Source organism: Ranitomeya imitator, chromosome 5, assembly GCF_032444005.1.
Source record: "Ranitomeya imitator isolate aRanImi1 chromosome 5, aRanImi1.pri, whole genome shotgun sequence".
Lineage (NCBI taxonomy): Eukaryota > Metazoa > Chordata > Amphibia > Anura > Dendrobatidae > Ranitomeya > Ranitomeya imitator.
In genome coordinates, this window is record NC_091286.1 from 259,385,934 (window position 1) to 259,400,235 (window position 14,302).

General features: G+C 45.0%; 1 protein-coding gene across 1 annotated transcript in view; it reads right to left on the reverse strand.

The window, feature by feature from the left end:
* Positions 1-2,801: 2,801 nt before the first annotated feature.
* The window catches only part of NKAIN2 (sodium/potassium transporting ATPase interacting 2), a 1,573,379-nt gene continuing 1,561,878 nt past the window's right edge, over positions 2,802-14,302 (reverse strand). The window contains exon 7 of the mRNA XM_069726099.1: positions 2,802-4,813. Within this exon, the coding sequence (XP_069582200.1) occupies positions 4,804-4,813 (10 nt within the window). The 3' untranslated portion in view covers positions 2,802-4,803. The remainder of the gene's footprint in view (positions 4,814-14,302) is intronic.

Here is a 14,302-nt window from a genome sequence, read left to right on the forward strand (position 1 = left end):
ACCTTTGTGCTTTACAGTAGGAATAGTGTTCCTTTCATCATAGGCCTTGTTGACCTCTCAACGTTTATTGTTGTGGCCAAAAAGCTAAATTTTGGTCTCATCGCTCCAAATTACCTTGATTTGGAAGATTTGAGACTTGCCTCTGTGCTGTTTTGCGCATTATAGGTGATATACTCTGTGGCATTTACACAGTAATGGCTTTCTTCTGGTGACTCGACCATGCAACCCATTTTTCTTCAAATGTTTCCTTATTGTGCATCTTGAAACAGCCACACTGCTAGTCCAGTATTTCAGCTGATGTTATTTGTGGGTTTTTCTTTGCATACCGAACAGTTATGGACCATGGTTATGGACCTGATTTTCCATTTGTTAATCAAAGTTTGAATGCTGCTGACTGATACTATCATTTCCTTGGATATCTTTTCACTTCCCTTTCCTGTTTTATACAGTTCAACTACCTTTTCCCCTTGATCCGTTGACAATTCTTTTGGTTTCCCCATAACTTACAATCCAAAAACGTTAGTGGCTGGATGAAAGATGCAATAGCCGGTCTGGATCCCAGAAACTTACTGTCACGGGGCTACCGCGACAGAGAGGTTCCAGAGAACTGCAGCGTTCTGGGCCTCGTTCACACACGATGAACAGAAGCTCTTCTCCTGAATTCTGACCTTGCTGTCTTATGCCAGCAGGGCAGGAGTTAAACCTTGTTACTGAAGTTACTGAGAGCTATGTCTCTCAGCTGATTTGGTTTTGGTAATCTGCGCTCCTACGTATATAGACTCAGCTTTGTCTACAACTGTTGTCAGTGATCAGTTCTGCTGCCTGGCTTGGAGTGTGAAGGAGCGTGGTATTACTAGCTTGGAGGTTTATTTACAGAGATTGGTGTCTGCTGTTTTGGTTGCATGTTAAACCTGTTTTCCTTCCTAGTTTTATTTCCTTCTCTTCCCATCTCTGTGTTTCCTCTGTGGTTGTGTGAGCATTTGGTAAGTTTGAGACTTTTAGTTACCTTGTCCGTATACCCTGTTTATTGTTGTATTTATACACTGGTGCAGCCCACTTCCCTTGGGGGGAGAGGGGGCCACTGATAGGGCCTGCACAGGAGACAGGGATACGCTGGCGGCTCAGGCCTCTTAACCATCATAGGTACCCCTGAGATAAGGGAAAGCCAGCCCCCATTATAGTGGCAGGGACAGGTGCGGGTCCCAGTACGCCGTCCTGCCCCTTTATCGCCGTTAACGGAGTGACACTTACTCAGCTTTTATGCACACACACTGATTACAAGCAAACAGGTCACAGGTGAGGATTTTACCTGTAGTAGCCATTCAAACCCATTTGTGTCAACTTCTGTGCATGTTATAAGGCCAAAATCACCAGGGTATGTAAACTTTTGATCAGGGTTATGTGGATGTTTTTAGTTGTCATTATGATTTAAAAAGAGAAAACACAATAGTTTGACAATAAATGGCTTGACTCAACTACTAAGCATGAGTGGAGAAAAAGTTTTGGTGTTATCATTCATATTCTCTGAAAAAAGGCCAAGAAAGCAAAAATTCTGCTGGGGGATGTAAACTTTTGAGCACATCTGTATATTTGTATAATTTTGTAATACTCTCCTTATAGTCGAGGATGGACTTTTCTTCTAGTTTCTTGAGTTTATAAGGGGACAGGAGGGGAAAATTTGGTTGGGACATAGGAATAGAAATATATATATATATATATATATATATATATATATATATATATATATATATATATACAGTATATATACATATGTATTCTTGAGATTTTGAACTACTGTTCTAGACCAAAGGTGAGCATGTGCTTTGCACTCACTTAATTAAACCAGTGTTCTCTCAGGGTGTAATAAGGTAAGGCAGGCCGGTTCAGACGGGCACGCCAACAGGTAAATTCCCATAGAGAAAATTGCAGAAACGGTTCTGGTGCCGAGCTGTCCAGCACAGTGGGTATAGCTTTCTGATAAAATATTTGATTTGTTTTCTTTGTGCGTTTGTCAAAACAGTAGGAATATCTTCATTGCTAAGTAAAATAGTTGCTGACAGTGGACTGTGCATGATTTACACCAGGTACATTTGTACATTAGGAGGAACGATTGGAATGCATAGGGCCCATATTCTGTTCTAGCACAGGTGCTCTATTTTGTCTGTGTTTGCCAGTGCTGGATAATTGAAGAACTTTCTGTAACACCCTGCAGCTTGCATGCAATGTGCGAACATACCTTGAAGGCTACTTGTAACTTGATTCATGATGCCCAAACCACAGACACAATTAATCAGAGCCTGGATGCACAATTGGCGCCAGGTATGTTTTCCTCTGAAATGCTCTGGCAATTAAAAAAAAAAAATACTTTGAAGATCTAGTAGGGGACCATAGGAACAAATGTGACTAGTCCTGTGTTGCCACACAGTGCTCTAGTTGACAGATATCTACCTATGTACACACATGGAAGAGACCTGTCAATCATGTAGAGCGATCTGGGAAGAAGTCAGCCAGGGGCAACACTGGACTAGTCATGTATCTTTGTATAATCCCCGACTGGCTCTTCTAATTATGTTTTCTCTGAAATACATTTCAGACAAAAATATACTTGACTGCACCTGTGCTTTGGCAGGTTTCCCTTTCAAATACATTTTCCACCAATTACATTTATTATCTACTCGCAGGCTAGTTGATATATGTATTAACATTTGGGCTCCCAATACTGGGACCCTTACCATCATTAAAAAGATCATCTTGAATAACTTTTTCCTCCTCACCAGCACAGCAAGGAATAGAGCAGCAGTCAATCATATGTAATGCCGCTTTATTTAAGAAGTCAAGGTTAATTCAGAACATGGAGTAAAAATTCCAAACTTTATTACCATATACAATTAATGGGAGAGCAGCATACTACACTGCTAACGCATTTCATTGTCTGAAATGCGTTAGCAAGAGTGTAGTGTTCCGAACACAGTTTTCTTACAAAGCTTTTATTGGAAGTTTTAACCCTTGTTTTGGATTATATTAATGATTTCTTCTGAGTTGCCTGCATCCAGCTGAGTGCAATCCGTGAAAGGATATCTGGGACTGACGGCACCAGGGACCACCATTCAAAGTCCTCATTCGTGTGGTCTTGTTAGAAGGAAAAGATGACTTAGGACTCCCACTTTAGTGAACACTTTGGTACCAGTAGTGGAGTGCCCTGTGACCATATTGTACATTTATTGCCTATTAGGATTTACGTAATAAGAAAGTTAACAATTTTACAACATCTCCATTCATATCGATATGTTGCCTACCTGGAGATACACTGCCTTCAATAACTTACAGGCATACTATAACAAAAAAAAAAAAAGACCAAAAAAACAAATAAAAATGTTATCAATATCTTACAATGGAATAGTAATTTCCTCAAAGATAATTTTTTTTATAATCATACAGTTACAAGAGGTTAAAATATGTATTCTAATACACTAACAAATTCCCAGACATCACAAAAAAGTTCCAAATTTTCACAAAAGAAAGCGTTCTCATGGAAAAACACTCTCATACACCATATTTTACATCAAACTTAGGTATAAAATATTCATTCTAAATGTTGAATTGGTCTTCCTCTATAGAAATCTGTAGATGTTTATTCTGTAAAAGACGAGTCACATAGAAAACACCAACAGTGACAAAAGATAAAAACAATGACTAAAGAGCAGCTTTTTTTCTGATGCTTTCTACTCATGTGGAATATTAGTAAAAACCCATAAGTTGGAATCCTTTTGGTGAGAGAGGTTATGGGGATACATTGCACAGCAATGCTTGAATTTTTCTCAAATGCCATGAAACATGACTATAGGAGCTAGGCTTTCATGCATTAGGGGGATTCACAAAGCTCCAAAATCACAGGACTGATGGCTTTATAGCGTTCATTATCCTTTGTATTGTGAAGCTTGTTAAGTATGGTCGTATTGCGGTATGCAAATGTGGTGCCTGGGATTTATATTGCCATATATTTATATATAGATATCATTGCACTTTATACCCACTTCATAAATTACTATAGTGACAAAGCACCTGTGCAAATCTTGTCACAGAAATATTCTGATCTATGGGAACGTTTCAATGAAATAACCTCAAAGGCAACTCTTCACTTTTGTTTCCTGGGCAATCAAAGAGTTGTGGTCAATATGGAGAGTAATGGTATATAGGTCACGTCAAGTGTGATGTCCATTCAGATAGTCAGATGCCCAGAACAGAGAAGGAAAAGGTGGAAGTCATCAAGCCCTGACAGGTGGCATCTCGCATGATGTGTTCTTCTCTAACAATCACATTTTGGCTGGGTTAAGGCAAAGTGCAGGCACATAATGTTCCCTTTTGTCCGCCTGCAAGCAACCTAATGTGTTCCACTGCCCGAAATCAGGGGGTTTTATGGCACTTTTAATTTTGATCACAGTTCTTCATCACAACACCTTACACTCTCCCTCACCAAGTAACTGCCTGTGCAAATATCATATTGTAACTCAAAAGAGGCCTAGCTACAACTAACAGTGCAAAAAGAAGGAAAAGCTGAGAAAGTTCCAGTAGAGGGCTCCAAAGAACCAGCCATAAAACAGTGTACTGTCTTGAGATTGCTGTGTCTTTCAGTGGAAATCCTTCCGCTTGTGCACTTAGAGAACAAGGCTCATTTTGGTAACTCATCTGGGGAATAGGAACCATAAACACAAATGCTTTCTGCCCTCTTTTTACAATCCAAGAGAATAATTCCATGAAGCAACATTCAGGGGCGCTCCATAATACTTCTGGTAAATACTTTTGTTATTTTGACCTAGGAAAGAAGAACACAAATTATTATTGTAACTTTTGAATCGTAAGAGTTTAAAAATTTTTATTAACAAGAGCAAAATTACTAATATAACAATACTACTACTTCTACTCGTACTTCTATTAATACTAGGGTTGAGCGACCTTCACTTTTATAGGATCGGGTCGGGTTTCACGAAACCCGACTTTTGGAAAAGTCGGGTCGAGTGAAATCGGCCGATCCTATAAAAAAGTCGGGGTCGGGGTCGGCCGAAACTCGGAACCCAATGCAGTGCATTGGGTTTCCATGGTTCCCAGGGTCTGAAGGAGCGGAAACTCTCCTTCAGGCCCTGGGATCCATATTTAAGTGTAAAATATAGAATTAAAATAAAAAATATCCTTATACTTACCCTCTGACGCGCCCTGGTACTAACCGGGAACCTTCCTTCCTTAGAATCAGCCTTCCAGGACCTTCGGTTACGTCGCGGGTGACGTCGCGGCTTGTGATTGGCCGCGCGGCCGCCCATGTGACCGCTCGCGCGGCCAATCACAAGCCGCGACGTCACCGAAGGTCCTGGAAGGGCTGATTCTTAGGAAGGAAGGCTGTCGGAAGGAAGCAGGGTGCTTCCGAGGGTGAGTATATTCCTATTAGGTATATACTCACCCTCGGAAGCGCCCTGCTTCCTTCCGACAGCCTTCCTTCCTAAGAATCAGCCCTTCCAGGACCTTCGGTGACGTCGCGGGTGACGTCGCGGCTTGTGATTGGCCGCGCGAGCGGTTACATGGGCGGCCGCGCGGCCAATCACAAGCCGCGACGTCACCGCGACGTCACGGCAAGGTCCTAGAAGCGCGGATTCGAAGGAGGAAGGCTGCCGGTTAGTACCAGGGCGCGTCAGAGGGTAAGTATTGCAATATTTTTTATTTTAATTCTATATTTTACACTTTAATCTGAATTCCGATACCAATTCCCGATATCTTAAACATATCGGGAATCGGGATCGGAATTCCGATTCCAGATTCAAAAGATCGCCGACTTCATGGCCGACCCCCCACTGGGGTCGGGTCGGGTTTCATGAAACCCGACCTTGCCAAAAGTCGGCGACTTTTGAACAATTTCGACCCGTTTCGCTCAACCCTAATTAATACTACTACTAACAATAATAATATTAATATTATTTTAACTACATTTGTTCCTGATTTCTGGATATCTCTAGTTATTCTGTTTATCATAGAATCATAGAATATTAGATTTGGGAAGGGCCTCCAGGGTCATCGTGTCCAACCCTTTACTCAATGCAGGATTTACTAAACCATCTCAGACAGAGGTCTGTCCTGCCTTTGCCTGAAGACCTCAATTGAAGGAGAACTCGCCACCTCTTATGGCAGCCTGTTCCACTCATTGATCACCCTCACTGCCAAAAAGTTTCCTTCCATTTCTTCTCATGTTTTCATGTGCAAATGATAATAAGGATTATTCCTCTACACTGTAAACATCCCTGTAGACAGCTATTAAGTCTCCTCTTAGTCTTCTTTTTTGCAAGCTAAACATTCCCAGATACTTTAACTGTTCCTCGTAGGACATACTTTGCAGTCCGTTCACCATCCACGGAGCTCTTCACTGAATGTGACTCCAGTTTTTCAATGTCTTTTTACAATGTGGTACTCAGAACTGGACACAGTTTTTCAGATGACATCTGACCAAGGAGGAGTTGAGGGAGAGAATTACTTCATGTGATCTATACTCTATTTTTCTCTTAATACATCTCAGAACTGTTTTTGCCTTTTTCCTACTGCATCACATTGTTGACTCATGTGGTCTATTAGAATACACAAGTCTTTTTCACACGTGCTGTTGCTTAGTTCTATTCTGTAAATGCAATTTCCTTTTTCTTGCCCAGATGTAGAATCTTGATTTTCTCTCTGTTAAATATCATTCTATTAGTCGCTGCTCATTGTTCAAGCTTATCTAGAGTCCATTCTCTGTCTTCTGTAGTGGGAGCTATCCCATCTAGCTTTGCATCTTCGGCAAATCTGATTTGGTTACCTTCAGTTTCCTTATCTAGATCATTTCTAAAAATGTTGAACAACACTGGGGCCAAGACAGAGCCTTGTGTTACCTCACTTGAAACAGTCTTCCAATTGGATGTGCAACCATTTATTACCAATTATATAATACCAAGTACCACTCCTCAACATTGAAATTGCAACATCAAAAAGTCCATGGCAGGGTTATGAAAATCGAAGAAGTAGCAGGTGACTCTAGGATCTGCAAATGATAAATGAATCAAGCACCAATCTCCAATCTATTGTATACTGAAGATGCATAAAAGCCATATTTAAATTACTGTAATTTTTTTCCACATGAAATCTGAAAGTGTACGAGGAGCCATTTTTAAACACAATGGTACATCATTGGTCAGCAGTTACAAAGAGGACAGCAACAGATCTTGAGGATTTGTCCAAAGCATTCAGAATAGCAGAACACGCTTCAGACAACCAGGGCCCCCATCTGGGCAATACTGTTCTTACTGGCGTATGGGTCTGGCAACACCGTTCGCTCAGTAACTGAACACCTTCAGTTTAAATCTATTGCCATGTAGGACTCACTTTCTGTACTGCAATAGGAGCCCCCAGTCAATCAGTCTGATGGCTGATGATGGCGCACACTTTGCCGGTGTATGATGTCACTATCATGTGATGGCGAGTCCGTACCTCATATGATTGAGGAAGAAGACACCACTGGACTGCAGCCAGGTAAGGAGAAACTTTTTTTCTGTTACTGAAATACGCAATATGGGAGACATATGGGGGCAGGATGGAGACATATGGGGATCAGGATGGAGACATATGGGGTCAGGATGAGAGGACATACATGGGGCCAGGATGAGAGGACATACATTTTTGGGTCAGGATGGAGACATATGTGAGGGCAGTATGGAGACATGGGTCTGGAAGACAGGATATATATAGGGGGGCAGGATGGAGATATATGGAGGGGCAAGATGGGAGGAAATATCAGGGAGGCAGGATGGAGACATATAGATGGGTCAGGATGGAGATATACAGTGCCTTGCGAAAGTATTCGGCTCCCTGGAACTTTTCAACCTTTTCCCAAATATCATGCTTCAAACATAAAGATACCAAATGCAAATTTTTGGTGAAGAATCAACAACAAGTGGAACACAATTGTGAAGTTGAACGAAATTTATTGGTTATTTTATATTTTTCTTGAAATTCAAAAACTGAAAAGTGGGGCATGCAACATTATTTGGCCTCTTTACTTTCAGTGCAGCAAACTCACTCCAGAGGTTCATTGTGGATCTCTGAATGATACAATGTTGTCCTCAATGCGTAATGATGATAAATATAATCCATCTGTGTCTAATCAAGTCTCCGTATAAATGCGCCTGCTCTGTGATAATCTCAGGGTTCTGTTTGAAGCACAGAGAGCATCATGAAGACCAAGGAACACAACAGTCAGGTCTGTGATACTGTTGTGGAGAAGTTTAAAGCTGGACTTGGATACAAAATGATTTCCAAAACTTTAAACATCCCAAGGAGAACTGTGTAAGCCAGTGGTCCCCAACTCCAGGCCTTAGTATTGCACAGGGGTTGGAATCCAACCCCTGTGCAATACTAAAGAAATCCTGAAAACCTGCACTGTTGGCGGCCCTCGAGGCCTGGAGTTGGGGACCACTGGTGTAAGCGATCATATTGAAATGGAAGGAGTATAATATCTCTGCAAATCTACCAAGACCTGGCCGTCCCTCTAAAGTCTCATCTCAAACAAGGAGAAGACTGATCAGAGATGCAGCCAAGAGGCCCATGATCACTCTGGATGAACTGCAGAGATCTACAGCTGAGGTGGGACAGTCTGTCCATAGGACAACAATCAGTCATACACTGCACAAACCTAGCCTTTATGGAAGAGTGGCAAGAAGAAAGCCATTTCTCAAAGATATCCATAAAAAAGTGTTGCTTAAAGTTTGCAACAAGCCACCTGGGAGACACACCAAACATGTGGAAGAAGGTACTCTGGTCAGATGAAACCAAAATCGATCTTTTTGGCAACAATGCCAAACGATATGTTTGGCGTAAAGGCAACACAGCTCATCACCCTGAACACACCATCCCCACTGTCAAACATGGTGGTGGTAGCATGATTGTTTGGACCTGCTTTTCTTCAGCAGGGACAGGGAAGATGGTTAAAAATGATGGGAAGATGGATGGAGTGAAATACTGGACCATTCTTGATGAAAACCTGTTGGAGACTGGAATGGAGATTTGTCTTCCAACAAGACAATGATCCCAAACATAAAGCAAAATCTACAATGGAATGGTTCATAAATAAACTTATCCAGGTGTTAGAATGGCCAAGTCAAAGTCCAGACCTCAATCCAATTAAGAATCTGTGGAAGGAGCTGAAAACTGCTGTTCACAAACGATCTGCATCAAACCTCACTGAACTCGAGCTGTTTGCCAAGGAAGAATGGGTAAGAATTTCAGTCACTCGATGTACAAAACTGGTAGAGGCATACCCCAAGTGATTTGCAGCTGTAATCGCAGAAAAAGGCGCAACAAAGTATTAAGTTAAAGGGGCCGAATAATATTGCACGCCCCACTTTTCAGTTTTTGGATTTTCACAAATATTTAAAATAACCAATACATTTCGTTCAACTTCACAATTGTGTTCCACTTGTTGTTGATTCTTCACCAAAAATTCACATTTGGTATCTTTATGTTTGAAGCATAATATGTGGGAAAAGGTTAAAAAATTCCAGGGAGCCTAATACTTTCGCAAGGCACTGTATGTGGCCAGGATGTGAGAACATATAGGGTCAGGATTGGAAAACATAAGGGAGAAGGATGGAGACGTGGGGCCATGATGGGAGGACATATGGGAGCAGTATGGAGACACATAGGGCCAGGAATGAGATATACATGTGGACCTGTGGACCTGGATGGGGGACATAATTACAGGAAGGTGCCAGGATGCAGGAGATTTTTAGTGTAGGGGCTGATTAAAGGATATTATTACTGCTGTTGTTAGGGACTGGCGGAACGCACCAAGTATAGATGATATGAAACTAGGTGCGTTCGCAGTCCGAGGTCCACCGTGCAGGTATAAACCCTGCTGCTACTAAGATGGACTATATGGCGGTACTATAAGTATACACGCACGGGTTAACTTCACCCTGCGTGAAGGAAGCGATTCTGTTGCATCACAGGACCGCGGTACCGCACATAGAGCGCAAGCAAGAAGTCAGCGAACACAACCCCAACTCAGGATTGAAGTCCGATTAGACCACTTGCTGGCACAACACCGCAACTGGGTGTGTAAGGAAACTATTAAATAGTGTATAGAGGCACGAGAGTGCATGCGGTGTCGCACTGATGGACGCCACTAACCACCCAGGCTTGGGTAAGGAAAGCGCAGAGGAAGCGCACGGCGCCGTACTGGCAGACACAGCAACTGGACGCTGTGATGTGTGTTATGTGCAGATGGCTAGTCGGGCGCTAGATAGCTACCATCATCCGCGAGCAGTCAACAACACTAGGGAGGGATACTTAGGAGCTTTCATCCATCGACATACATCCATCTACACACACACATTATAACAAGACAATACTAGCACATGGCCGTGCGGTCATGCGCAGTTTATATAGTTGCAGCACAGGAAGCAGCTACAGAAGTTTTGCCCTTTCAGGACCTGCCAAGAGGACCAATGGGATGTGCTGCAGTGCCTGAGCATGTGACCCTCGATCTCCAACGGGAGATCTTGCCCTGGGCATGCTCAGTGTGTGCAAATAAGGACTTAGTCCCAGAGAAGCCCGCTCGCCGCAGATCAGTGCAGGGTACAACAGGAGAGCCAGAAAAGGCAGCAGTAACCCCCTGCACAGAATCAGTCCCAGCAAGACGCTGGGAGCGACGCCTCCGCTGGGCAGAGCCCACTGCGGCTGAAGCAGAATGGGAGACCGCAGCAGACACAGATCGAGATTCCCCCTGTGCAGCAGAGGAAACTCGACTCCTAACATTACCCCCCCTCCTAGGGCCCCCCCCTCCTTGAGCCCCACTACGCTCAAAAGCCGCAATAAGCAGCGGAGCCCGAATGTGCTCCACAGGCTCCCAGGTTCTATCCTCTGGGCCGTGACCCTTCCAGTCCACCAGATAAAATTTCTTGCCACGTACCACCTTGCACCCCACAATAGCATTCACCTCAAACTCATCCGTGAATGAACCCGATGTCCCAGCAGATAACTTAAAAAACTGAGACAAATGAACGGGCTTTAAGAGGGAAACGTGAAAAGTATCGGTGATACCAAGGCGTGGAGGAATAGCCAAACGGTAGACCACAGGGTTGACCTGTTCCAGAACCTTAAACGGGCCAATGTAGCGAGGAGCAAACTTAGTGGACTCAACTCGCAGCCTGATGTTACGGGCGGAGAGCCACACTAAGTCGCCAGGAGTAAAGACCGGAGCGGGGCGCCAGTGTGTATCAGCCGAAACCCTCATTCTCTCCTTGGAGGCCCGGATGGCATCCTGTGTGCGGTCCCAGATGTCACGTGCCTCCACCGCCCAGTCTGCCACCCTAGAATCGGTGGATGACACGGGCATGGGCACAGGGACACGCGGATGCTGGCCGTAATTAAGGAGAAAGGGAGTTTGACCAGTGGAATCGGCTACGGCGTTGTTCAAGGCAAATTCCGCCCAAGGTAGCAAAGATGCCCAGTCATCCTGCCTAGCAGAGATGAAATGTCGCAAATATGTCACCAGAGTCTGGTTGGTTCTCTCCACCAACCCATTCGTCTCGGGATGATATGCAGAGGAGAGGTTTAACTCTATGCTGAGTAAACGGCAGAGCTCTCTCCAAAACCGAGACGCGAACTGGGGACCCCGATCGCTGACAATCTTATCAGGCATACCATGCAATCGGAAAACGTGCTTAATGAACAACACCGCCAAGGCCCGTGCTGAGGGTAACCGAGGAAGCGGCACCAAATGCACCATCTTAGAGAAATGGTCGGTGACAACCCAAATAATGGAGCAGCCACGCGACCTGGGTAAGCCCACCACAAAGTCCATCCCGACCATCTCCCAGGGCCTGTCTGCCACCGGTAGAGGGTAAAGCAACCCAGCAGGCCGTTGCCGAGGAGACCGATTCTGGGCGCAGGAAACGCATGCCTGAATATAGTCCCTGACATCTCAGGCCATATGCGGCCACCAGTATGTTCTCGCCAAAAGCTCAGATGTCCTCTTGGTCCCAAAATGCCCACCCACTCTGGAGGAGTGAGCCCAAGAGAGAACCTCCAGTCGCAAGTTAGCTGGTACGAAAGTCTTGCCCGGGGGCACAGACTCTAGCGAAACTGGAGCTACAGTTCTCAGGCTCTCAGAAGGGACAATAAGCCGAGGCTCCTCCTCCTCCTCCTCCGATGACACTACGGAGCGGGAGAGAGCGTCAGCACGAACGTTCTTCTCCCCGGAGAGGAAATGGAGAGTAAAATGGAACCGGGAGAAGAACAGGGACCATCTAGCCTGGCGAGAATTCAGCCGCTGGGCCGTTTGTAGATATACCAAGTTCTTGTGGTCAGTGAAGACTTGGAAGGGAAAGCGAGCTCCCTCCAAGAAATGTCTCCACTCTGAAAAAGCCAACTTCATGGCTAGCAACTCCCTGTCCCCGATGGAATAATTCCTCTCCGCTGGTGTGAAGGTCTTGGAGAAGAAGAAGCAAGGATGCTTCCGACCTTGAGCATCCTTTTGGAAAAGGACTGCTCCAGCACCAACGGATGAGGCATCCACCTCCAAGATAAATGGTTTATCAACATCGGGGCGATGTAGGATGGGAGCGCTAGCGAAGTGTGACTTGATCGAGAGAAAGGCTTTGGAGACCTCCTCTGACCACAACTTGGGATTTGCTCCCTTCTTGGTGAGGGCAACCAAGGGAGCTACCAAAGTTGAGAAGTGTGGGATGAACTGGCGATAGTAATTAATGAACCCCATAAAGTGCTGCACCGCTTTAAGAGAATGGGGTTCCTGCCAGTCCATTACAGCCTGTAGCTTGGCAGGATCCATAGCCAAACCCTGGGCAGAGATGATATAACCAAGGAAAGGCAAGGACTCCTGCTCAAACACACACTTCTCCAACTTGGCGTAGAGGGAGTTTGCCCGTAAGAGGTCGAAGACTTTGCGAACATCTCTCCGATGGGAGTCAATATCTGGAGAGAAGATGAGAATATCATCCAGATAGACTACAACCGAGGTGGTGAGCATATCCCGGAAGATGTCATTCACAAAGTCTTGGAAAACAGCTGGGGCATTACAGAGCCCGAAGGGCATCACCAGATATTCATAGTGCCCATCCCTGGTGTTAAAAGCCGTCTTCCATTCATCCCCCTCACGGATGCGAATCAGGTTGTAAGCACCCCGCAGATCTAACTTAGTAAATATCCTCGCTCCCCGTATCCTATCAAACAGCTCAGATATCAGGGGTAATGGGTACTTGTTCTTAACGGTGATGGCTTTAAGACCCCTGTAGTCTATACATGGACGTAAGTCTCCAGTCTTCTTCTGTACGAAGAAGAACCCAGGCCCTGCCGGTGACACTGACTTCCTAATGAATCCTCTTGCCAGATTCTCTTGGATGTACTGAGACATTGCCTCCCTCTCTGGGAGAGATAACGGATAGACTCGACCCCGGGGAGGCTCAGCACCAGGCAAGAGGTCAATAGGACAGTCATAGGGGCGGTGAGGCGGAAGGGTCTCCGCAGCTCTTTTGGAGAACACGTCTGCATAGGGCCAATAGTGCTTGGGAAGAGAGGAAAGATCTGTGGGTACCTGTGTAGTAGCAACCTGAACGCACTCCCTCTGACATCTACCCTCGCAGGATTTACTCCATCCCATAATTCTCCCAGAGGACCACTCAATATGAGGAGAATGGTAGCGATGCCATGGTATCCCCAACAGGACCTCATCAATTCCCTCAGGAATGACTAATAGGGAGATTATCTCCTGATGTGATGGAGACACAGAAAGCATGAAAGGAATGGTTTGGTGGGTAATCTGTGAGGGTAGTGTTGACCCATTTACCACTCGAACGGTTACAGGCTTGTCGAGCATCACCAAGGGTATTGCGTGACGCTGGGCAAAAGAGGAAGACATAAAATTACCCTCTGCCCCAGAATCCACGCATAGCTCGACCATAAGAGTGGATGGGCCTATGGTAATTGTCCCCTTGAAGGACAACTTTGAGGCAAACTTCGCCGTGTCTAGTGTACCTCCTCCAACTGCCACTAGACGCTGACGTTTCCCCGACCGCTGAGGACCCTTGGAGGCAAGATGTCCTGACTGCTGGCAAACATGACGGACCTTATGTGCACGGGCGGACTGAGATTTGGATCCCGCTCGTGTCACCTCTAAGGCCTCATGTGACTCAGATGCCTGGATTGGAGATTCCAAAGGTTTGGCGAAGGTGGGAGCCAGCCGAAACCTCTGCCTACACTGGGCTCGCTCTAACCT